The 26,228-nt window shown below is 44.8% G+C and overlaps 1 protein-coding gene across 1 annotated transcript in view; it reads right to left on the bottom strand.

The window, feature by feature from the left end:
* The window catches only part of HLCS (holocarboxylase synthetase), a 229,185-nt gene that overhangs the window by 201,308 nt on the left and 1,649 nt on the right, over positions 1-26,228 (bottom strand). The window contains exons 2-3 of the mRNA XM_026651261.1: positions 12,090-12,236; positions 8,192-8,354 (exon numbers count right to left, since the gene is read on the bottom strand). Coding sequence (XP_026507046.1) covers positions 8,192-8,354; positions 12,090-12,236 — 310 coding nt within the window. The remainder of the gene's footprint in view (positions 1-8,191; positions 8,355-12,089; positions 12,237-26,228) is intronic.

Raw genomic sequence — 26,228 nt, 5'->3', positions numbered from 1 at the left:
AGCGCGGCGGAAGGAGGGTGATTTAAAAAACAAAAACAAAAAAACCAAAAAAAGGGAGAGGGTTTATTTTTTTTCCTACCACAATGGATGACGTAGTGCGGGCACTGATACATGGTACGGCGGCCCAGCAGGAGGCTACCCGTGTCCAGGCAGCCGCCCAACAGGAGGCAGTGCGGCTGCAGCAAGAGACTAATTGCCTGCTGATGGACCAGGCTGCTCAAGACCGAGCTATGTTGCGGGAACTGGTAAACCAGGTAAAGTCCCTTACAGAGCTGAATCGCGGCCATGATGGGACGCGGCTCATACGGGCCAGCCATTGGCTGCAGAAAATGACACGGGAGGATGATGTAGAGGCATACCTTCTGGCCTTTGAGAGGACAGCCCTACGGGAGGCTTGGCCTCGAGATCAGTGGTCTGGCATCCTTGCCCCATTCCTGTGTGGGGAGGCCCAGAAGGCCTACCATGATCTGCCTGAAGAGGCTGCGGCAGACTACCCCCAGCTGAAAGCAGAGATCCTGGCCAGATCTGGGGTAACGACAGCAGTGTGGGCCCAGCAGTATCACAGTTGGAGGTACCAGGAAGACAAAACCCCGCGGTCCCAATTGTATGACCTCATCCATCTCGCACGAAAGTGGTTGCAAACAGAGTCCCAGAGTCCGGAAGAGATACTAGCGGTTCTGGTCATCGACCGATACATGAGGGGACTACCACCACACCTTCGTGCCTGGGTAAGCCAGAACGAACCCTCCACCTATGACGAGGTTGTCGCCCTGGTAGAGAGGCGAAGGACAGCGAGGGAGCTGACCCAACCAGCTAAGGAAGAGGCACCCCGGGTTAAACTAGCAGCACCAAGCCCTAAAGTTCGGGTGACTGGGCCACCAGGAGGGCCCAGGTGGAAAAAGAGAGAGGCTGAAGGCCCATCAGAGGCCACAAAGAGTCGGAGCACTGAGGGAGAAGAGGATCGTGGTGCTAGACTGCCCAAACCAAGAGACCGGGGAACGCCTAGGGCTCCATACAGATGTTATGCCTGCGGGGAGTGGAGACACATATTTGCACAGTGTCCCAATGCTGAGGAGCCTATGCAGTGTAACCTGGGGAACTGGGCAGATCCATGCTCCCTAATCCACCTTGTGGGGGTCTCACTAACCCCACATATGTACACCAGACCAGTGAAACTAAATGGGGTAGGGACCACGGCACTGGTTGATTCGGGGAGTGCTATCACGCTTATCTCAGGGAAGCTCGTGAAGCGTAGTCAGCTGCTGCAGGCTAAACGTACGGGGATAACATGTGTCCATGGGACAGTTAGTTACCTACCCCACTATCCCAGTAAAAATCGAGATCCAAGGAACACTACTGAGGTAGCAGCAGGTGTAGTCCCTAAACTCCCACACCCGGTGCTCATAGGGAGGGACTTCCCAGGGTTTGGAAACTTACTCCCAGTAGGGGGATTGGAGAAAGATGGGGACCCTAAAATTGATGAGGCATCCACAGCAGACTGTCAACCCGCAATCTTCTCTGAAATATCCCCAGATTTGTTCTCCACTCCCAGACAGGGTAGAGAGACAAAAAGGGAAAGAAGGGCAGCTAAGGCCTTGGGAACCCGAATACTGACCCAAAGCCAGAGGGTCGCTCTTGTAGGTAGGTGGACCCGCGCAGCTGAAAAGGAGGCCACACAGGAGGGAGAAGCACCTGAGTCTGAACCCCACCCTAATGCTTCTGAACCAGTAGAGGCAACAGAGACTGGGTCCCTAGATCTTGGGCAGATTAGCCCCGGGAGAGGAAATTTTGGACAGGACCAGGCAGAAGACCCAAGGTATGACAACATTAAGAAGGAGGTGACTGAAATAGATGGGGTCCCCGTGGAAGGGAAAACCCAGGGACCAGGACCCTACTTCATAATGAAGAAGGATCTCTTATACCAGGTTGCACCAGTACAGGGACAGAAGGTACAGCAGATCCTAGTACCTCAAAAACACCAGAACGCTGTATTAAGTCTTGCTCATAATCATCTTTTTGGGGGGCATTTGGGGGTAGAGAAGATCCTGGCACGAGTCCTACGACGGTTCTTCTGGCCCGGAGTACATGAAGAAGTGCGGAGGTACTGTGCCTCCTGCCCGGAGTGTCAGCTGCACAGTCCCCGTCCCCACTTGAAGGCACCTTTAGTACCCCTTCCCATCATAGAGGTCCCCTTCGAGTGAATAGCCATGGACCTAGTGGGACCCCTGGAGAAGACGGCTCGGGGCCACCAATATATACTTGTTGTTTTGGACTATGCTACACGCTACCCAGAAGCCGTCCCCCTGCGGAACACGGCCTCTAAAACTATAGCCAAAGAGCTGGTGGGGATCTTTGCCCGAATGGGGCTACCGAAGGAGATATTAACCGACCAAGGAACCCCATTTATGTCGAAGCTAATGAAGGACCTCTGTACGCTGCTCCATATACATACCCTGAGAACTTCGGTCTACCATCCGCAGACTGATGGGTTGGTAGAAAGGTTTAACCGAACCCTCAAGGCTATGATAAGGAAGGTGGTAAGTCGGGACGAGAAGGATTGGGACACCCTACTACCCTACTTTATGTTCGCTATCTTGAGGTACCACAGGCCTCAACTGGGTTTTCCCCCTTTGAGTTATTATACGGGCGTCACTCCCGTGGCATACTAGATATCGCCAAAGAGATCTGGGAAGAGGAACCCAATGAGGAGAGAAATATAATAGAGCATGTAATGACGATGCGAGACCGGATAGCCCGGGTTACCCCTATTGTATGGGAACATTTGGAGAAGGCACAGGAGGCCCAGCGAACCCATTACAATTGCCAGGCAAAAGTGCGACAGTTCCAACCAGGGGATCGGGTTATGGTGTTGGTACCCACGGCAGAAAGAAAGCTTCTGGCCCAATGGCAGGGCCCTATGAGATGGTTGAACCCGTGGGGGAAGTAACCTACAAGGTGCGGCAGCCAGGACGCAGAAAACAAGAACAGATTTATCACATTAACCTTCTGAAACCCTGGCATGCACAAGAGGCATGCACAACGGTCCAAAAAGACCTAACCAAGGAAAACAAGCCTTCCAAACAGGTGAGAGTGTCTCCCGATTTAACACCAGACCAGAAGAATGAGGTGTCTGAGATGATCTTCCGGAACCAAGATGTGTTCTCGACAAAACCGGGTCGAACAACCGAGACATATCACCACATCATCACGAACCCTGGGGCCAGAGTAACAATGAGGCCCTATCGGGTGCCAGCAGCAAAAAGGGAGGAAATAAAAGCAGAAGTAAAAAAAATGCTGGAGTTGGGGATCATCGAAGAATCCCACAGTCAGTGGTCCAGCCCAATCGTGCTGGTGCCCAAACCTGATGGCACCACAAGATTTTGCAACGACTTCCGGTGACTAAACGAAGTATCCCAGTTCGACGCGTACCCCATACCTCGCATAGATGAGCTAGTGGACCGTCTGGGTAATGCCCAGTACTTGACTACCCTAGACTTGACAAAGGGGTACTGGCAGATTCCCCTTGCAGAAGACGCAAAGGAAAAGACTGCGTTCTCTACACCAGAGGGTCTTTTTCAATATACTGTCCTCCCTTTTGGACTACATGGGGCCCCAGCTACCTTCCAGCGCCTCATGGACAAGCTATTACACCCGCATAACGGTTATGCTGCTGCCTACTTGGACGATGTGGTCATTCATACCCCAGACTGGGAAACCCACCTGGAGAAGGTGGAGGCAGTCCTCGATACCTTCAGGCGAGCTGGCCTTACAGCAAACCCTGCCAAGTGTGCTGTAGGGTTTACAGAGGCCAAATATCTTGGTTACATTGTGGGAAAAGGTCTGGTAAAACCCCCAGTGAACAAGTTAGAGGCCATCCAAAATTGGCCCCGACCAAGTCGCAAGAAACAAGTCCGGGTGTTCCTAGGTGTGGTGGGGTATTACCGACGATTTATCCCCCACTTTGCCACAAGGGCAAGCCCCCTGACAGACCTAGTGAAAGCCCATGGACCTGATCTGGTCAGATGGTCTGACACAGCAGAGCAAGCATTCACAGACCTACGGACTGCCCTCTGCAGTAACCCCGTACTGATAGCCCCTGATTTCACCACGGAGTTTATCCTGCAGACGGATGCATCGGAAGTAGGGTTGGGGGCCGTTCTATCACAGATGGTCGGGGTGGAGGAACACCCAATTCTATACCTCAGTCGGAAACTCCTTCCAAGGGAACAAAAATATGCAGTGGTGGAGAGAGAATGCCTTGCTGTAAAATGGGCCATGGAAACATTGCGCTACTACCTGCTCGGGCGCAGATTTGTCCTCGTGACCGACCATGCCCCTCTTCAATGGATGCAGCAGAACAAGGAGAACACCACAAGGGTGACCAGATGGTTCTTATCCCTCCAACCTTTCCAGTTCCATGTGCAACACAGAGCAGGGAACCGTCATGGCAACGCCGATGACTTGTCACGTGTGCACTGTCTGGCGTCCCAAGCTGCCCAACCCCTTGGCGTTGAGCAGGAGGGAGGGATATGTGACAGAACCAGACCAGTGGGGTACAGGAGTCTGGTAGAAGGCAAATATACTGGTGCCTGGATGAGTAGTTTTCTGTTCCCTGAGTGACCAGAGCAGGGGCTGCACTAGAGTAATGAGGAACCTGCTAAAACCAGTTAAGGCAGGCAGGCTAATTAGGACACCTGGAGTCAAATAAGCAGAAGCTGCTAGAATCAATTAAAGCAGGCTAATCAGGGCACCTGGCTTTAAAAAGGAGCTCACTTCAGTTTGTGGTGTGAGTGTGAGGAGCTGGGAGCAAGAGGCGCAAGGAGCTGAGAGTGAGAGGGTGTGCTGCTGGAAGACTGAGGAGCACAAGCGTTATCAGACACCAGGAGGAAGGTCCTGTGGTGAGACTACGGAAGGTGTTTGGAGGAGGCCATGGGGAAGTAGCCCAGGGAGTTGTAACTATCATGCAGCTGTTACAGGAGGCACTATAGACAGCTGCAGTCCACAGAGCCCTGGGCTGGAACCCGGAGTAGAGGGCGGGCCCGGGTTCCCCCCAAACCTCCCAATTGACCTGGACTGTGGGTTGTTCCAGAGGGGAAGGTTTCTGGGCTGTTCCCCAACCCACATGGTGAATCTCTGAGGCAAGAAAATCCGCCAATAAGCGCAGGACCCACCAAAATAGAGGAGGAACCTTGTCACAAAAGGTCTTGGAATTATAGTTTTCAGAGAACTATCTACATCTGCTCAATGTGCAGGTGGCAGCCAAAAAAACTAACAGTTAGGAACCATTAGGAAGAGATATATAATCAGACAGAAAATATCATAATGCCTCTATAAAAGTCCTTGGTATGCCCACACCTTGATTACTGTATGCAGTTCTGGTCACACCATCTCAAAAAAAGATATATTAAAATTGGAAAAGGTGCAGAGAAGGGCAACTAAAATGATTAGGCATATGGAACAGGTTCCATATGTGGAGAGATTTAAAAAACTGGAACTGTTCAGTTTAGAAAAGAGACAACTAAGGGGGGAAATGATAGAGGTCTATAAAATCATGAATGGTGTGGAGTGAATAGGGAACTGTTATTCACACGTTCACATAACACAAGAACCTGAAATAATTAATAGGCAGAGGTTTAAAACAAACATCAGGAAGTATTTCTTCAAACAATATACAGTCAACCTGGGGAACTCATTGCCAGGGGATGTTGTGAAGGCCAAAAGTATAATTGAGTTCAAAAACAAATTAGATAAGTTCATGGAAGATAGGTCAATCAGTGACTATTAGCCAAGATGGTCAGGAACATAACTGCATACTTTGAGTGTCCCTAAACCTCTGACTGATAGACGCTAGGACTGGACAACATAGTATAGATCCCTTGATAAATTGCCCTGTTCTGTTTATTCCTTCTGATGTATCTGGCCACTGTTGGAAGACAGAATATTGGGCTAGATCAGGGGTGGTCAAACTATGGCCCACAGGCTGGATCCGGCTCCTCAGGGCTTTGGATCCGGCCCGCGGGATTGCCCCCCGTGGCACCGTGGGCCCCGCACCGCTCTCAGAAGTGTCCAGCACCACGTCCCTGCGGCCCCCGGGCGGGGGGGCAGAGGGCTCCATGCGTTGCCCTTGCCTCCAGGCACCGCCCCTGCAGCTCCCATTGGCCGGGAACGGGGAACCACGGCCAATGGAAGCTTCGGCGGAGGTACATGGAAGTGCGGCAAGGGCAGAGCACACGGAGCCCTCCGTCCCCCCTCCCCCAGGGGCCGCAGTGCATCCTGGAGCGGCGCAGGGCCAGGGACAGGGCAGGCATGCAGGGAGCCTGCCCTGGCCCCGGTGCGCGCCGCTGCCACCCCGGAGCCACTTTAGGTAAGCGGTGCTGGGCCGGAGCCCGAACCTCTCCTGCACCCCGCCCCCCAACTCCCTGCCCTGAGCCCCCTGCCACACCCCACACCTCTTCTGCACCCCAACCCCCTGCCCTGAGCCCCCTCCCGCAGTCCGCACCCCTCCTGCACCCGGCACCCCAATCCCCTTCCCTGAGCCCTCTCATACACCCTGCACCCCTCCTCTGCCCCAATCCCTTGCCCTGAGCCCCCTCCTGCACACCACACTCCCTCCCGCACCCCAACCCCCTGCCCCAGCCCTGCATACAATTTCCCCACCCAGATGTGGCCCTCGGCCCAAAAGGTTTGCCCACCCCTGGGCTAGATGGACCATTGGTCTGACTCAGTAAGGCCATTCTTATGTTCTTACCACAACCAGGAGTCAAATCTTCTGTTCCCAGCTCTGTCAGTGGTTTATTGTGACTTTTGATAAATCATACAGGACAAATTTTCACAAGTGTCTGCTAGTTTCAAAAATCTTAGATTTTTGGTGCCTAACTTGAAACACTTAAGATGTGGTTTTCAGAGAGAACAAACCACCATAACTCCCACAAAAGACAGCGTTAACTGTGGGTGCTCAGGATTTCAATTCCGTATGAATGTAATGTGAAGGTTTCAGAAAGCCATCCAGGCTCTGGACCCATTTCTTGACAAAACAAGGGTTCACAGCAGCTGTAGCATGGTATCCCTTCTGCTACTCCTGAGTGGGTCTCCTCCCAGATGCATAATCTTTTAAGCTGTTACACCATGACTGGGGAAGGTGAAAAGTGAGAGAAGTAGCCCTAAAAAAATATCAGTCCCCTGAGAGAGAAAGGAGACAGAGACATTGCTCACTGCTGTTCAAAACTGAGCTACAAAATCTAGGATTATATTGGATAAGATGGAAGCACTGAATCACACCTTTCTTTATGCCGATGGAGGCAAAAAAAATCTGACAAGGGAAGAAGGGGATGGAAAAGTCTGAACTGCCTCCAATCTGCACGAAGAACAGCATAGCCCAAATGTCTTGGACTGGAAGAGAGAGGTCGGGACCCAGAAAGCAGGAATAAAGAAGCAACAGAAGTTGGTTTAAATAACAAACAAACAAAAAAACAAGAAACAAACAAAAAAACACACCTATGAAAAGTGGAAGTGCAAAGAAAGTAAATGCATTTCTGAGCAGATGAAATGGGAAGAACAGGGCAGAGGCGTTACCATAAAATGTACAGGGCAACAAAGAAGAGGAAGAAAAATTACTATCTTCTCATGCTCCTATATGTCTATTGGTCTATAAGGTGCCACAGGACTCTTTGCTGCTTTTACAGATCCAGACTAACACGGCTACCCCTTTGATACTATCTTTGTGATGTTTACATTAACCTTTCTAGAGACTTATATAGTAGCACCTGGGATACTCTGGGACTTTGCAAAAATTTAAGCTTATTACGGTAATGGTGGCATTAACTATCTGTTTTGTTTATAAAGCAGTAATAACTGGAATAAGAAAAAAATGTACATACAGTTTCAATTAAAGACATTCAACTACTTTTTTCAGCTGTCATTCTGGCAACGCATATTACAAATGCAAAATAAAAATCCTCAGAAACAGCAGTCTAAATACATTTTTAAAGATTCGTATATTTGGCATTAAATTTAAAATACAGCTGCCCTTTAAAATGAGACTGCCTCTGATGACAGTGAAATGATTATTCCTATGCCAAAGTAAAAGCATATATTTTTGTGTATAGATGCACTGAACTCATTAGGAGACTTAGAATAAGTGAAACACTAAGATACTTCACTAAAACTGAAGTGTTCTGTGAAGATCACTTACAAACAATCTTCCGTGGCACCATTCCATTATCCATTTGAAGTCTGTCTTCCATGAATGCTATTCCAAGGTTACTGAAGTTATCCACACTTGCTTCAGCAATTAGTTTATAAGGTTCTCCAGGTTTATAGGCCAATGGTGAACAATAGTCTGACCACTTTACAACCTAAGAAGATAAAAAACAACATATTTTCCCGTTCTAAAGAGAGATCAATTAAAAAATACAATTCCATGAACATGCATTACTAAACAAAGGTGACATTTCTACCCTGAAGAGTTTACAGTCTAAAAAGAGACAAACAGGCAGAACCAACACAGAGAATATTAACTTAAACATAAATAATAAAGTTAGCACAATTCAAACACTGGGTGACAAACATCAGTTCAAAAAGGACTGATTTTTAAAAATAAATTCTGTATCCCAAGGGAGATCACTGAATATATCATTTTCAAAACCAGTTTCCTTAAACCCATGTTGTCTTTAAAAAAAACAAAAAACAAAAGTAACCACTGCAATTAATTTTACCCTGGAATAATACATCCCAGATAGAGTTCCCAATTCCAATTGACATTTCTGCACATAGTGCATCCTCTGGCTAAGAATGTCAGTACATAAACTCAAGTACACCCAAAACAACCTTATCAAAGAAGGGTCATGTTTTGTACGAACTATCAGGTGCTACATAACTTCCATTCAGTCTTGACAAAGGTAAACAAGAGCACTTCTAAACAGTTTTGAGAAGAAAGAAGAGTGCAACAAATACTTCTTTCCCAGAGATCAAAGCTTCGGAAATCCTGGCTAGCACACACTAAAGGATTTTCTATAGTAAGCAGCATGGAAAGCATTGTATTCTACAACTGAAGCTCTTCACTTGCTCTAACACTTAAATACACCACTGACATGCCTTTCAAATACAAAAATTACATAAAGGATTCAGGGGCAAGAAGCAAAAGTAAGCCACTTGGATTAAATTAGTCAGCAAGTCATTTTATAAACTTTTGAAAAATCTCCCTATCAAGAGCAGAAAAATTCTAACACACAAAAGACCCAAGATCTACATCAGTTTCAAGCCTATTTTATTCTTAAGATAAAAGCACTACAGAGAAAACATATGAAAGCCAGTAAGAGACCCTACATACATGCTAATAAGTTTACCAGAGTTCACTCCAATCCTAACATGGGCTCTGTCAGGAGCAGTCCTTCAAACCCCTACGCATCAGGTTTCCTTGTGTTTTCAAGTTCATCACTGCTTAAGCTCAGCACCAGTATAGTTTTAGGGGGCCTCAGTAGGCCCATTCTTTCCAAACTCTTCCCTAAAGAGTGAGGCCCTCCATAGACCAGGGGTCCTGTCTGTTTGCTGGATCAGGAAAAAGGTCCTGAACCTGTTTACAACTAGGCTATTTATCCAAAAATCCGTTTTTTGCCTGTTGGTCCCTGTAGAATCCAGTTTGAACTAATATATGCAAATCTCCCCAGAGTTTGGCTTCAAAGGGCTGATAACCAGCAGAATTATATTAGCATTCCCCTCCCCCTAAAAGAGTTACATAAAACTCTAAAATAACACATATGCAATTGCATTTTTAACACAACGGACCCCAAAGATATTTAACCTAATTCAATAAAGTTTATCTTAATTCCATAAGGTTTGTCTTTATCACAGGATATTGTCTGTCACATTTCTAATACTACTACTTTATATTTTAGTGTCTTCTATCCCTGGAGGACCTCAAAGCACGTTATAAACATTACAAATTTAGCTTCAATACTTTACTCATCTATCTCACAAAGGGCATTAGGGTGGAAGCCTGACTGGAGACAGGAGCCCTGGTGTGTGGTAGCCTGCCTTAAACCATTGAGTAAGAGAAGGCGTGTGCCAGATCCTAGAGTTGATTGAGGCCCAGAAGCCACTAGTTAGGAGGATGGGAAGTGAAGTGAACCCACCCATTACTGATGAGTTCACCGTCAGGTAGGAGGAGCTGCCCATAGTGGTAAAGGGAGAGCAGCATCTGAGGGGCCCAGACCACACAGGCAGGAAGTAGTGGAGAAGCTTCTGGGAATCTGTGCTGCTCTGAGTGAATAAGCAGAAGCTTCCTCAATGCAGTAATAATGCTCTGTAACCTTGGGGAGTCTGGAGATTTGGAATGGCAAAAGTAGTGAACCTTGGAGTTTGAATCTACTGGATGAGGTGAAGACTGTGGAGATAAGAGTTTCAGTGAGGAATCTCCCTCCCTGGGAGCTCTGCAGGTAATAATATCTATGTTGGACTGATGTGTGATTGGTATGGAGTCTCTCTTTCCTAGTGAGAGTTCATGAAGTTTCAACAGAACTTTGAAGTTGAGAGTTGGTTGGCATTGATGAATCTGGAGAGCAGCTCACCCTCTCCGCTTTGTAGACAGCTGCAATATCACAGCAGTGATCACTTAGCGGCAAACGAGATGGAGTGAGCTGGGAAGGAGTCCTCTCTCCCACTTTTTTGAGAATAGCAGGATGGCCCCAATTTGAAGACAGAGCGCTCTACTCCACCCTTCCCTCAGTTGTGTGTGGTCCTGCAGTGTGTAGGCATTTGCCTTGGAGATTGTTTGAGGAACCCCATATTAACGATAAAGCCTGGACAGCACATTTTGGCCAGGTCTTTAATGACTCCCCTCAACCAGCTTTTTTTTTTTAAACTTAATTCTACTATAGTAGATGAAATGAGAAATCCTCTCTCTGATTTACTACTCTGGGCTTCAGTAGCAGACAGTGAAATCCAGTCTTTTATTTTAGCCCAATGACAGAAAACAGCTCCAGAGGAAGATGATCTCCCCACTGAAGTCCTTCAGCAGACTCCTGATTGGTGGTCTTCAGTCTCAGCTAAATTATTGATTATCATTAATCACACTGGAAGGATTCTGGCTGGCTGGCAGTTTAGCATCATAGTTCCTATTTTTTAAAAAAGAGAACAGAAAGAATCCTGCTTCATATAGACCTATTGATCTGTTAGATGTGGCAGGGAAAATTTATTCTAGATATTTACTATCCAAACATGAAAATATGGGCTATAGAGGCTTGTTTACTACATGAAGAAGAGTCCAGCTTCACGGCTGGTAGAGCCAGAATTGATAATTGTTTTATTCTAGCCTATATTATTTATAGCTATACTGTGGTTGAGGGCACTAACTTGCCACTTTCATAGATCTAAAGATGGCATTTGATTCTATTAACCAAGACAATCTTTGGGTGAAATTAAGAATGATGGCTGTTCACTTCTCCCAAGCGCCAAAGCATGCACTGCTACGCCCAGTCTTTTCAAGGAGGTTTATTTCTTAAATGCAGGTTATCAAACAAACATCCTTCTTTCCTAATAGAACTGAGGGAGGGCACACAGACCCAAAGGCACCACCAATGAAGTGCAAGTGGGGCGCTACCATTCATGTTACATGGCTTCACCATACCTGGAGGGGAACAAATTTCTCCCAAAATCTAGTACTGAAGTGTTTAGCTCCCTTACAACTTTAACAGACCACAATAACCAGATGGCCAGCTTTATCAGGCTGTTTGTTACCTACTCTCTCTCTTCCTATTTTAAAACTATTGCTTTTACAATTACCATCCACCAGCCCATTTAAGAGCATTGCTGAGAACTAATGGTCTTAGTAAAATGCCTCTGATATTTATCCTGAAATATAATACAGTGCTGCTCCAGACATAGACACAGTAGTGGTGGGCTATAAATCCAATGAATAAGAATAGGTATGATAATCTGGATGGAAGTTATATTTTGTCCCTTATCACACTATTTCTATATCCACCTATCATGTGATAAAACTTTTTTTAATTTCAAAATGTATTAAATAGTTTAAACTACTAAACACACTTTGTCAGAACTACTTTGTTTAAAAAATGAACAGAACTACTCACCTTTTTTGAGAAGCTAGTCTGTAAATCATCTGCCTGGGCAGAAACACTTTCAGTCACAAATGCTATATGGTCTGCATCAAGTATTTTATCAGAATAAATAAAAGGAGATATGAGAAGTAGAGTCCATTTGTTTAAGTCATCCAGGGACTAAAAGAAATAGGAAACAAAGAAGCATCAATATATTTTGGAAATTGCTTTGAAGTATCTTTATATTCCTTAATTAGCAAGTATTTCGCTTTTAAGATTTCACCAGTTACAGTAATTTTCCAGTAACTTACCTATTTAACAGCTAACCCACTGCTTATATGGCTGGCTCTTTTTGTATCAACACATCTTTAAAGCCAAACTATTATTTTCTTGTTACATAGGGAGGTAGTAACAAAAAGTAAGCAGGGCAAGGCAAGCCAAGCCAGGTAATGAAACCAAGAGGTCAAGGTTGGCTAGACCATGGGAAAATTGGGAAGCTTCCTTTTTAATTTATGCAGGTGTTGTTGCAGACGCAGAATCCCAGCTTTAATCAAATATATGTATATAATCATGTAGGCATATCATATAATGGTTTAATTACAATGAACTGTTTAGGTTGAAGGCTGCAGCGCAAGGTAGGATTAGGTGGGACATACTTACTGCATCATATGCTGTGGTTAGAGTAGATAACATCGGGGGGCCTGTGTTCAAACTGAAAGCAGTCTGTTCATTCCTCAGCAATCCTGGCAGAAGCCAGATGCACGTAATGACATTTGCTGGGCATTGAACAAAGGTGGGTGTTTTTGGAGTATCTGAAAATGTAGATATGCTTGCAAAGTGTGCTATAGGTCACATTAGCAATTTGTGTACTGTCAGTGGTTGGGGAAGACTGTAGTATGATAACAGATTGCCGGAGGTGGTAAATCAGGTCTCTCCCACAGGCCCCTAGGTACAGAAACAGGGTCTGGGGTTAAAGGTGCAGAAAGGGGGGAGCAAACTGAAAGTGGAGGGCTGGCCAAAAGCCTCATCTCTGGTTAAGCTTGGGGTTTTAAGGGTTCTCCTTTGGAATTAACCTAACAAGACAGATAGGACATATTTATGGGAAGGGTTTACGTCAGGGTTCAGAATCCCCTATATAGTGGAAAGAAATCATGTCGTCCAAAAATTTGAAATCCTTAGTGGGGTTAGGTCATGTTGTAAAGAAAAAGATTGCACAAGAACTGAAGGCTAGTAGAATAGCCAGGCCATTCACGCATTTACCTATAAAGAACTTGTGGGTGTCTCCCCTGGGCTTGGTCCCTAAGAAAGCCCCGGATGAGTATCGATTGATACCTTGCCATACCCAAGGGCAGCTTAGTTAATGATGCAACAGACCCAAACGGACGCTGCTAGCACTCTGGAACCTTGATATCTGATGCCATTCAGTATATTGCAGAGATTGGTGGCATCATGAACATTTAAGAACTATGAGGGAAGTTTTAATGATTTTGTGCAATTTAGAAGAGGGTGCGCCTGTCCATGATGTGGCTGATTCCAGAGGACCAGGTGTTTCAATACACAGTGGCATTGGCAACACAGAGACTGCCATCATCAACCATCTCCCAGTTGCCTATTGGTTCTTACAGTTGTCAGTAGGTCTCATGGTTACCCTGATCCTTGCAGCGGGTTTTTAGGTCGGAGGTATATAATGGGGCAGTCACAAAGCATAGCCCTTACAGGTGATACACATTGTTCCATCACTGTTAATAGGCTTAGGGATTTGGTGCAAATTCTGGAGCACGTCATTGTGGACAAGAGGTGGCCTTGTTCAGGGCTGCATTCCTCATAGCATATTTGGGGCTTTTAGGATCAGCGAACTAGGGGTTGGGTCACAGATACTTCAGGAACGGCTTTGGAGTTGATGGATTGAGCCTTGAGGCTGTCAAAGACAGATCAGGGAGGTTGGGGTAAATACATTATGCTTCAAGAAGGCAGTGATGTCAGGATCTGCCCTGTGAGGGCATATATGAAATAACACCAGTTAAGAAATGCCTGTGAGGGCATATATGAAATAAGACCAGTTTATTCATGGAGAGACAAGCCTCCTAACAACATATCAGTTTGTTACAATTTTCAGATCGGGGCTGATGAGGTTGGGGCTTCCAGTCCTCCATGAATTTGGTTCCCACTCATTCTGGATCAGGGCAGCAACACAGCTGGGTCTGGGGCAATTCAAGCAATTGGGCATCGGCACTCTAATGCATATAGGTTGTACATGAGACTACAGGTTGGGAATCAGGTATAATTTTCTCATGTTTCCTTTCAGACACATGCAGTCAGGCGAAGTAGACGGTGGTGTGGATCTGAGGGCACAGTATTGTCTACTGGGCACATACACAGATTTCCGGGTTGCCTGGAGGTTCACAGATGAGCCTCAGTGACAAAGCAATCCAGAGTTGGCTGGCAGGATGGGCATGCTTTGGGACCAGCTGATGCCCGTTTCATACTCTGTGGTGGCCCACAAGCAGGCACTGGATGCGACTGAGGTTCATCTTGGGGACAACAATTTGGGAATGTGCAGAGGGGTAGACTTGATGCTTAAAGCCAAGTGGGACTTGGGGACGATGGCTAGAACTTTTCCCAGGAGTCCAACTTATTTGGTCTGACATGTTGCAACACAAAGTATGGTGGGGAGCCTTGGAGCCCCCAAAGGTCAACAAGAGTAGGACGTATGTTAACAGGGAGGTGGCCAAGTTTATATGTAATCAATGGTGGTTGGCAGTTCCTCATCCAGACATAGCCTATGGGGCACCAGAGTTATTCAGAGAGATTGGGATACCTCTTTCCAACTGGGGAGTGGAGATATTTTTGGCTGATATTAAAGAAGGCACCAGTAAATGTCTAGGAACTTGATTAGGTATGGCGTGGCGGCAACCAAGCTAATTGCTGGCGCCTCCTTGTGGCAGATGTCCAGTGTAGGTACACCAGTGGGAATGGACATCGATTGGATAAAAAATTGATAGGTAAAGGTTTTAAAGGAGGTATACTTTAGAGGAGAGGGGAAAAGGAGTTCAGGGCTCCTACAACGGGGAGTCAACCCCCTCCCCTCTTCTTGGTGCTCTTAACCATCACATGAAGGGTTGGTAGGGTCCCATCATCAAGATGGCTGGAACCAGAATGGAACAGGAAGAGGTATGACGGTAGCCCTAAAGTATAGGGAAATCATCTGAAATTACCTGTAGTGTACAATTTTATCTGCCAGGTACTCCCAGATATTTTAAGAACAAAGTTGCAGCCTAATTAAAAGCACATCCAGTCTCCCCATCCTTCTTCTAGCATAGCCAGACTGGCTCTTTTTATATCAACACATCTTTAAAAATTGCCAAACATGATTTTCCTGATGTGTCAATACTATGCTGTATCCTCTCTCCTTTCTACATCACATGATTTCAGGTGCAACAATATTTAAAAATCCTACAACTTATTGAGAGCATGTTTATAAATATTGTAACTACATCCAGTAGCAGCAGCAAGCAATGTAGAAAAATGATTTGAAAGATCAGAACACTTAAGCAAACCATCTAATATTTGTTATTATTCTACCAAAAAAACGTGTTTAAAATTTATTTGTGGCTGAATTAACTTTATTTTTTAGTTGTATTTTACAAAAACTATCATTAATATTTCAAAACTACACAGACCTTTTTTGGCACTAAACCACACTGGGAGCAAATCAGGTCAAACAAGGTGCTGTGAATCTTCATTAATTTCACACAATAGAGTAAGTGTGAATTTCCCTGACTCAGGCCTTAAGGGTGTACAATTGATCTGTATTCAAATGAAAATATGTCAACATTTTTAATTATTTGTCTAATGAAGAATTAACTGAAGGGACTGGTAATGGGTTACATCACCAAAGCCTGCCTGCTTTACTAAAGCAAGGTGCAGAGTCAATACAACTACTCTTTAAAGTCAACAGGAATTGGCTCATAAAGCTTTTCATTATCTTAAGCACCTGGTTTGATAAAGGTCAGAAGTAATCTTGAGAAGCTGCCATTTATGACCTTATGGTACCTTGTATTAAGGAAGCTACTGATCACAGTCCAGAGCCCAGTAGACAATCAACCCCATCACTGAAAGCCTCAGAGGAGTCAAAGGTAGGAGGACTGAACTACCCTCACCATAAGGTTCAGGACTATGTGGAGAACTCTGTATTGCTTCTGCCTATGATGTAACTATTGGAGAGAGGATAGAGACCAATATGTCACATCACCAGCACTTAAAAATCATGTAGAAAAAAACTAAGTGATCAGATTACAAAAAGCTCTCTCTTTAAGAGTGTTAAGTAATATTTGAATCCATTCTAAAGAGTACATTTAGAAATATTCATTTGTACTGTTGTAGCCCTCAAATTTTCAATCAGGTTTGAGGGCCCACTGTAAAGACATGGGTAGAAACAGTTCCGTGTCCTGAAGATTGACAAGCTAATTAAAAGTCATAACTCTTTTGGAACTCTTAAAACTCAAAAATGGCCAGTAACTTTTAAAAACATTTTATATAAGAAAAGCACTTCTCTGGAAGGCTGACACCAAATTTCTGAACCTCTTAAAAAATTATAAATGCAAAAACGACACGCTTATAACACAGCCTGCATGAACAATACTACAGACACAAAAGCTATCTTTAATATTTAAGTACAGAAGAGCATCTGTGTTTCCAAAAACCAAACCAAAGAGGACAAAAATGACATTGTTTAAGAGAAGCTTAATGTATGGTGCAAGTAAATCCAGAGTAAACCACACAGGACTTTTGTAAATCAACAGGCATAACTCCCATCACCTCTAGTCAAGTGGAGAATACGCTTTTTTGGAACCTGAACCAACTATATAACTTTCCTTAGATTCTGTCACCAGGGTTTTTGAAAGAGAAAAACAAGCATTAAGGCATCTGTTCACAAGCAAGGGAGCAAAGAAACAGACTGTTCTATGGACCAACTCAGTCAATATTTGGCAGCCTTTTCGTGGCTTACTGAAAACATTTCCTCTTTACCCATGTAATTTGAGGAAAGCTTTTCTGCTTCCTGAGAAGAGTACTTCATGCTGGAATGGCATAACGAGTGGGGTCCCACAGGGATCGGTCCTGGGTCCGGTTCTGTTCAATATCCTCATCAATGATTTAGATAATGGCATAGAGAGTACACTTATAAAGTTTGCAGACGATACCAAGGTGGGAGGAGTTGCAAGTGGTTTGGAAGATAGGATTAAAATTCAAAATGATCTGGAAAAACTGGAGAAATGGTCTGAAATAAACAGGATGAAATTCAATAAGGACAAATGCAATGTACTCCATTTAGGAAGGAACAATCAGTTGCACACATACAAAACGGGAACTGACTGCCCAGGAAGGAGAACTGCGGAAACTGGGGGGTCATAGTGGATCACAAGCTAAACATGAGTCAACAGTGTAACGCTGTTGCAAAAAAAAGCAAACATCATTCTGGGATGTATTAGCAGGAGTATTGTAAGCAAGACACGAGAAGTAATTCTTCCGCTCTACTCTGCGCTGATTAGGCCTCAACTGGAGTATTGTGTCCAGTTCTGGGCCACATTTCAGGAAAGATGTGGACAAATTGGAGAGAGTCCAGAGAAGAGCAACAAAAATGATTAAAGGTCTAGAAAACATTACCTATTAGGGAAGATTGAAAAAAATGGGTTTGTTTAGTCTGGAGAAGAGAAAGCTGAGAGGGGACATGATAACGTAAAAGACTGTTACAAGGAGGAGGGAGAAAAATTGTTCTTCTTAACCTCTGAGGATAGGACAAGAAGCAATGGGCTTAAATTGCAGCACGGGAGGTTTAGGCTGGACATTAGGAAAAACTTCCTAACTGTCAGAGCGGTTAAGCACTGGAATAAATTGCCTAGGGAGGTTGTGGAATCTCCATTATTGGGGATTTTTAAGAGCAGGTTGGACAAACACCTGTCAGGGATGGTCACTCTAGATAATACTTAGACCTGCCTTGAGTGCAGGGGACTGGACTAGATGACCTCTCAATGTCCCTTCCAGTTCTATGAATTTTTGATTCTACCTGATCAATAGTACGCGTCATAAACATTTCAATTACATTCCTTTTTAAATGGTTGGTGACAATTGCAGCCACAGTACCTGAAGTGAACATCCACGTACAGAGAACCATTTGAATGCTAGCAAAAAGGAGAGATTAAGAAACATTCCTTTCCACATACATAGATAATATTCAGATATATAACCACTACAAAAACTATTTTAAATATTTTTATATCTCTATATCAAAGCAGACAACCATCACTGATGGCTAAAGGGACACTTTACATTTTAATATGCAATACAGAAATAGATTTGTTTACAAATAAAATAATTTTAGAAACCCAATTTTAAAACTTTTAAAATCAATTTTCTGTTTGCAATTCTCAGCTTGGACAGTGAATGTCAAAAATTTACTTTCAGTATTATTTATAAATAAGTTTCACATAAGTTTCTTAGGCCTGGTCTACACTAACCCCCCAAGTCGAAGTAAGGTACGCAACTTCAGCTAAGTCGACATACCTTATTTCGAACTTACCGCGGTTCAGACGCGGTCCACACGCGGCAGGCAGGCTCCCTGTCGACTCCGCGGTACTCCTCTCGTTGAGCTGGAGTACCGCAGTCGACGGCGAGCACTTCCTGGTTCGATTTATCGCGTCCAGACCAGACGCGATAAATCGAACCCGGAAGTTCGATTTCCAGCCGCCGAACTAGCGGCTAAGTATAGACCAGCCCTTAGTGCTGCTCTATTTGCATTTCAAATAAAAGCTGTTTGTCTTCACTTTCAACACCCTTCATGACCTATCCCTCCCTCAACCTATCATTCATAGATTATGAACCTCCCTATCTTCTCATTTACTATTGTTGTCAATTCCCACCTCTGATCAGCCCATGATGCCAGCCTCCATTGTCCGCTTGTTAAATTTTCAAACAAGCACCTTCGCGCTTTCTCCCATGTTCCCCTCACACTATGGGGAAGCTGTGCATAAATATCTGCAAAGCTACATCATTATCCTCCTTTAAACTCTATTTCTGCAATGCCTACAAAAAAATTAATAATTAGGCTGCTGATGTGGTGAGACCATTGCCTGTTAGGCTGACCTGTAGCATCAAATTATTTGCCTGTACTTTCCTGTCATCTTTTGTCTGATACTTAAATTGTAAACTCTTTGTGGCAGGGATACACTTTTTATTCTGTATTTGTGCAGCATCTAGCACAAAAATGGGGTCTGGTCCTTCACTGGGACTCCTAGGCCCTAAGACAAAACAAATAACAAAAAACTAGCAGATATGTTTTAAAATAACTTTTCACTGACATTCAAAAGGCTTATGGAAAACATTTCTATTAGCTTTTAAATTTATAAAAACTTGTTTTGACCAAATTTAAATATGGGCCCAAATTTAAGTCAACAGAGTTCCTTTAAGGCTGAGACAAATCCATAAAAGCAAAGAATATCAAAGACAGACCTAAACCTTAGCTACTGTGAGGTAAGGTAACAGGCAATCTCCCATTGTTCTTGGTATATTACATTTCCTCCTTAATTAAGCTTTTTCCTTATTTTGTTGCTTTGAGTGTTCAATATCTTTCTTTGGATTAGTTTTTGTTGTATAAATTCTCTGAATTTTAAAATGATTTCTAATCTAACACTGTATACAGTAATTTTATCTAATTGTAACATCAGGACATATTTAATCATGCAATTAAAAAATGTTACACAACCATTTCACCAGCCTACTAGATGAATTTTTGTACGTATAGTACATGGACAGATTCTGCAGAATCTAACTTTCATTTAAAAACAAAAAATATTCAAACCCTTATGCTGCAAAGATAACCCTCCAAAACTGAACTGAGCTAAAACCAAGGCACTACCATCGTTTTGAATCTGCAAACTAAGGCCGTGTCTACATTTACGAGCTTACAGTGATACAGCTGTGCCGCTATAAGGCTATGTCTACTCTGCGCACCTTACGTCTCCAGCCAACAGAGTATTGATAATTTTAAGAAATGGATCAGGAGTGAAGCTATTGCAGGAAATAAATTGCAGAGGCAAAAACATTAGAGGAAGCAAAACAGAGAAAGGCAGATAGAGTGAGAAAAAGGGCAGAAATAATGCTGGTTCTAAAGGCGAGCATATTTTCCCGAGTGATGCTGAATGTGACAATAAGGCACTGAACGAATGAATGCTTAAGTTTAGTTATTACATAAAAGCCATATTCTACTCCTCAGTTTTTGTGAAAACCTCCCATTGTCATGAGCTGGAGCAGCACACTGGATGGAGAATAGCATGTAGTCCTAAATGTACAGGATGACCAACCACAGACCACAACTCAAAGTGGAAATCAGACCTCTTCACCGAATGAATCAGACACACTTAACTTCAAGTCTTAAACCTCTTAACACTTAGCAAGCACAAATATAACAGACACTTTTAAACTAAGAAGGCACCACCTGCCTAAGTAACTGCTCCCTTCATATCCTTCACCCACTTGTCTGTGGCTTCTTCCATTATGGCCCACCTATACCAGGAGTCCCGCTCTGACCTAGTTCACCATGCCTCCACCCTCTCCTAACAACATACTTCTGTTAGGCCTATAGCCTCCCAAGTACCTACCTGAAAGGAAAGCAGCACAAAAAACACCTCTCAACATTCAAAAGAGTAGAATTAATAACATAGAGACTAAAATTGACCACTTAAATGGCTAAGTTCCAGCCCCATCTATCTTCTCTATAATGTATTAAACAAAGGTCCTTACTGCATGGATCTTGCCTTCCTACCTGTCTTCAAAGTGCCTAGAGCACACTTTTAGCACTGTATAAATAAGGCTAAGATTTTGTCACGGGCAAAAAAGAAAAATTAATGGAAGCCGTGACCTGTCCATGACTTTTAATAAAAATATCCCTGACAAAATGGGGATGTACATGTCCCCACACCACCTGAAGCAGGGCAGCCCCGCAGGGGATAGGAGCTGCCTGCAGCAGCTGGGGGCTGTGGGATACCCCTTCCACCTGCAGCTCCAGGGGTCCCCTGCTGCCCATGGGGGCCGGGAGCTGTGGGATGCCCCCGTCTCCTGTGTCAGCTGGGAGCTGCGGGGTACCGCCACCATCCACAGCTTCAGGGGCCCACAGAGGCCAGGAACTCCGGGGTTTCCCCATGGCCACAGCAGCTGGGAGCTGTGGGGTGCCCCCGCTGCCCACAGGGCCAGGAGCTATGGGGTACCCCTGCCGCCCACAGCTCCGGGGGCCCATGGAAGCCGGGAGCTCAGGGGTTTCCCTGCTGCCCCCAATGGCTAGGAGCTAGAGGGTTCCCCCACTACCAGCAACTCCAGGGGCCCCCACTGCCCGTGGCGGCCGGGAACTCAGGAGGTTCTCCCGGCACTCACAACGGCTGGGAGCTCCCTGCCCCCGCAGGCGGCAGGACCACCCTGCAGCTCCCTGCCCCTGAAGGCTGAAGTCACGGAGATCACTGGAAGTCACAGATGCCGTGATTTCCGCGACCTCCCTGTCTAAATCGTAGCCTTATGTATAAATAATTAAACAACATAACTTTGTAAAATGCAACAATTCAATTTTTCCATCAAAATTTCAGGCTAACAACTCCTATTGTAAACTCACTATCAACGTTTAGCAGTTAAAACATTAAAAATGTGTCTGAAATGAACTGATCTCAGTCCAATTCCCAATGAACAAGTATCCATGTCACATTTCATCACCAAAAGCCATTGTTTGGCTCCACAGACTCCGCAAACAAGTACACTTTGAAAAGACATGGAAACAACTGCCACTAAAGGTAGCCACCACCAGATCAAAATTGGGGCAGTCCAGGAAAATTTGTTTTGTTGACACCTGCACTGTGGTTACAGAGGTCTTCAACCCTTATGGATATCAAGCCAGCATCTTTCAAGGATAGTTAATTTAATTTAGAAACATAAAATGTCAAAAATGTCATTTAAACCCTAAAGATTTCTTCTTAATATGACTAACACAAAACTACCTAAATTTGTCACAGGAAGTTTTCCCTTTCAATATACAGACATTTCCCTGAAATGTTAGAAAACAAGAATCAAATAAAGGAAAAATTTGTGTTCAACGCTTTGGAATAGGAGGATGCACTGAAGATGCCAGGTATATTTATTCCACATCACCAGAGTTCAGGGAGAGAAATAGGATATTTATAAATAAAATTTAGCACTTATATACAGCGCTGAAAAAACATTAACTGAACCTCACAAAACCTAGCCCAATATGGGCTAGTTAAGTATTGTTTCAGTTTTACAGATAGAGGGATCCCGGAACTTGTCCAAATTCAAACTAAGAATCAGCGTTAGAGCCAGGAACAGATCTCAGGAGTTCCCGGCTCTCAGACTCATGCTCAAAATATGCTTTGCACACCATCTCCACCATCTTTGCTACTTACAATTCTAAAAATAAGGGAGAGAGAGGGCATCTCATCTCCCCTGTGTCTATCTATAAAACATAGTAAAGACAAAGATTCACATGTTCTTAGAGTATGTTAGCCATTATTTCCTAAAAGGGTGGTGTAGACAAGGCAGTGTATTTCTGACCTTGCCTTCACTAGGAAAAAAGGTGTGATTTGAACACATAGAATCATAGGGCTAGAAGGGATCTCACGAGGTCCAAGTCCATTCCCGCATGCTTACGCATAACCAAGTATACCAAGGCCATACCTTAGAGGTGTTTGTCTAACTCGTTCTTTTAAAACTGCAGTGATGGAGATTCCACAATCTCAACTTGTAACCTATCCAGTACTTCACTATCTTTATGTTAGATTAAGAAAAAAGTAACCATAAAGCACCCATGCAGCAGATTAATCCCATTACTTCTTGTCTTATTTTCAGTGGACATTGAGAATAATTTACCCACGCCCTCTATAAAAGCACTTAACATACAGTATTTGAAAACTTAGTCTCCCCGCTAATTCTTCCTTTCTCAAGAATAAAAACAGACCAGTTTTGTTAACCTTTCCTCATATATCACGTTTTCTAAATTTATCATTTTTGTTGTTCCCCTCTGGACTCTCTCCAATTTGGCTAAATATTTTCTAAAGTGTGGCTCCCAGAACAGCACACTGTACTCCACTAAGACCGCACCAACGCTGCAGAATGGAACAATTACCATCCATATCTTAACATACAACACTCCTATTAATGCACCCCACAATGATATTTGCCTTTTTCACAACTGCATCACATTGCTGAATTATAAGTCTCTTCGTGATATACTATAACCCCCAGATCCTTTTCAGCAGTACTACCATCTAGCCAGTTATATTCCATTTTGTAGTTATGCTTGATTTTTCCTTCCTAAGCACAGCATTTTTGTGACCCAGGAACCAGTTGGTGCCAACTGGGAGAGGGCACAGAAGGTGCATAGTATTTTGCAGGGATCCCCTGGATCGGCTATATGCATGATAGTTCACTGAAGGATAACATGTAGGGTCTACCAAGAGCCAGTAGCCCACTGGTCATCATAATCATTGCAAAATATATGTATAGTTAATATTTAAGGAGTTACATATCTACACTAAAAATTATACTTTTACGGTCTTGGAGTTAAGGCAGGTAACCAGGTGACATTCCTTGGAAACGTTCCTTTCAGGCAGCAAACACCTATGTCCCTGTCTGGCTATTTGTGTATTATATCCCTAATAATGTATGCCTATTTGCAGACTAAGCCAGAAGCAAATTAAGAGATTGTGAAATCAACAAAAGCAAAAGTCTACAAGAAGAAACAAAACAGTAGAGGGGGATTCTGTTTATGAATAAAGACAAAGGATTGTTCTGGCCTATCTTGAAGTGCAAGGGGACAGATGGGATCCTTCACCTAGGAGGCAAACTGACAGTGTGCTTGTCTCAAGCAGGGTCATAGCTAAACCCAGCTGTAAAGCACTGCAAGGATTTGGGGTGAGCATTATTCTACAAGACATAAAAGTATTTGCCCATTAAATCTAGGCTCTAGAATGCATGGTATTTTATCTGGTATGTGATCATTTGTTTCCAATACTTCTACTTGCTACTAGTTGAATCTTTATGCTTTGTTAAATAAACTTATATTTATTTGACTATACACATATCTAAACACTGCATGTTAAGCAGAGCAGTGATGTGAGGTGGAAATTGTAAGATGGGGTGTACCTTTTTTTGGAAATAGCAAATCTCTGAACATTGCAAGTGACCAGTCAATGGGGCACTGAAAGGAGACGCTTAGAAGGCTTCAGGGTTGAAGTGTGCCAATTGCTATCCCGCAGAGCAACAGCAGGACGTGTGAAGCATAGACGGGAGCACTTGTGCTGGCTAGGGCCAGTGGCGTTGGAGAGCTGAACAACAGTTCAGAGAAAGCTTCCTCACACTAAAGGCAAGCAGTAGCAAGGTGCCTCACAACCCTGAGAAGTATCAAACTTTGCACTTGTCTTTACTGAATTTCAGCTTATTGATTCAGACCAATACCCCAATTTTTCAAGATTACAGCACAACCTCCTTTATCCGATCTAACTGGGACCGAGGCCAGATTGGATTATCAAAAATTGAGGTAATCCGGAGAATGGGAAAGTGCGAGGCTGCAGCACCATCTAGCAGCCACAGGAGAGATCATCCGCTTCTGGACGTGTGCATGCTGGTTGTTCAGTTAATACAGAGAGGCAGATAATGGATGGTTGGATAAATGGGTTTTTACTGTATTTGAATTTTAACCCTGTGCTCTTAAGTGCTTGCAACAACGCCTTCCCCCAAGATTGGTATCATCTGCAGTTTTGTAAGCATATTCTCCATTACATTAGAACTTTAATGAAAATATTGACTAATACCAGATCCAGGATAAATCCCTGCATTAACCCACTAGATCAGGGGTGGGCAAACTACGGCCCGCGCGACCGTCCTGCCCGGCCACCGAGCTCCTGGCCCGGGAGGCTCGCCCCTGGCCCCTCCCCTGCTGTCCTCCCTTCCCCGCAGCCTCAGCTCACTCACTCTGCCACTGGCGCAACGCTCTGGGCCGTGGGGCTGTGAACTCCTGGGGCAGCACAGCTGCAGAGCCCAGCCTGACACGGTCTCTGTGCTGCGTGCGGGCGGTGGCGGCAGCAGCATGGCCCGGCTCCAGCGCCGCCAGCCACCAGTGCTCCAGGCAGCGCGGTAAGGGGGCAGGGAGCAGGGGTGGCTGGATAAAGGGCAGGGGAGTTCGGGGTGGTGGTCAGGGGGCGGGGGTGTGGATGGGGTCAGGGCGGTCGGTGGGGGGAGAACAGGAGGTTGAATGGGGACAGGGGTCCTGGGAGGTAGTCAGGAAGGAGGGGGGGGTTGGATGGGGCGGCAGGGGTTCCAGGGGCAGTCAGGGGACAGGGAGAAGGGGTGGTTGGATGGGGCAAGGGCCCTGGGGGGGCCATCAGAAATGAGAGGAGGGGTTGGATGGGGCGGCGGGTGTCCGGGGGCAGTCAGAGGACAGGGAGCAGGGTGTGTGTGGGTGGGGCAGGGGTCCCAGAGGGAACGGGGGGTTGGATGGGGCAGGAGTCCCGGGGGGGGAGGGGAGGAGGGCAGATAGGAGGTGGAGGCCAGGCCACAACCCCCTCCCCTATCCGGCCCTCCATGCAATTTACAAAACACAATGCGGGCCTCAGGCCAAAAAGTTTGCCTGCCTCTGCACTAGATATATCCTCCCAGTGTGACAGCAAACTATTGATAACTACTTTGAGTACAGTTTTTCAACCAGTTGTCCACCCACTTTGTGGTAATTTCATTTAGGTCACATTTCCCTCATGTGCTTATGAGAATGTTATCTGGACTTTATTGAAAGCACATCTACACTAGGATTTTAACACACTAGCACACAAGACAAGTTATGTTTTGACATATGTTAATTGGTTGAAGTAACCCTTAATCTTGTGGCTGTGGATTACCTTAACCAGTTAACAGTTTGCCTTGTCTAAACTAAAATGTTAACACATTCAATACACAGATTAAAAACACATCTTTTCCCCTAGCATAGATATGGCCTAACATGGGCTAAACTGGTCTGGTTAAAACCCAGGCTCCCCACTAGGCTTTAACTCAACCACAGCAGTAGATGTTCGGGTGTACACACTAGACCAGGGGTCGGCAACGTTTGGCACGCGGCTCGCCAGGGTA

Source organism: Terrapene carolina, unplaced genomic scaffold (genome assembly GCF_002925995.2).
Source record: "Terrapene carolina triunguis isolate 2854851 unplaced genomic scaffold, T_m_triunguis-2.0 Scaffold30, whole genome shotgun sequence".
Taxonomy (NCBI): Eukaryota; Metazoa; Chordata; order Testudines; family Emydidae; genus Terrapene; species Terrapene triunguis.
This window is presented reverse-complemented; position numbering and strand designations above follow the sequence as displayed.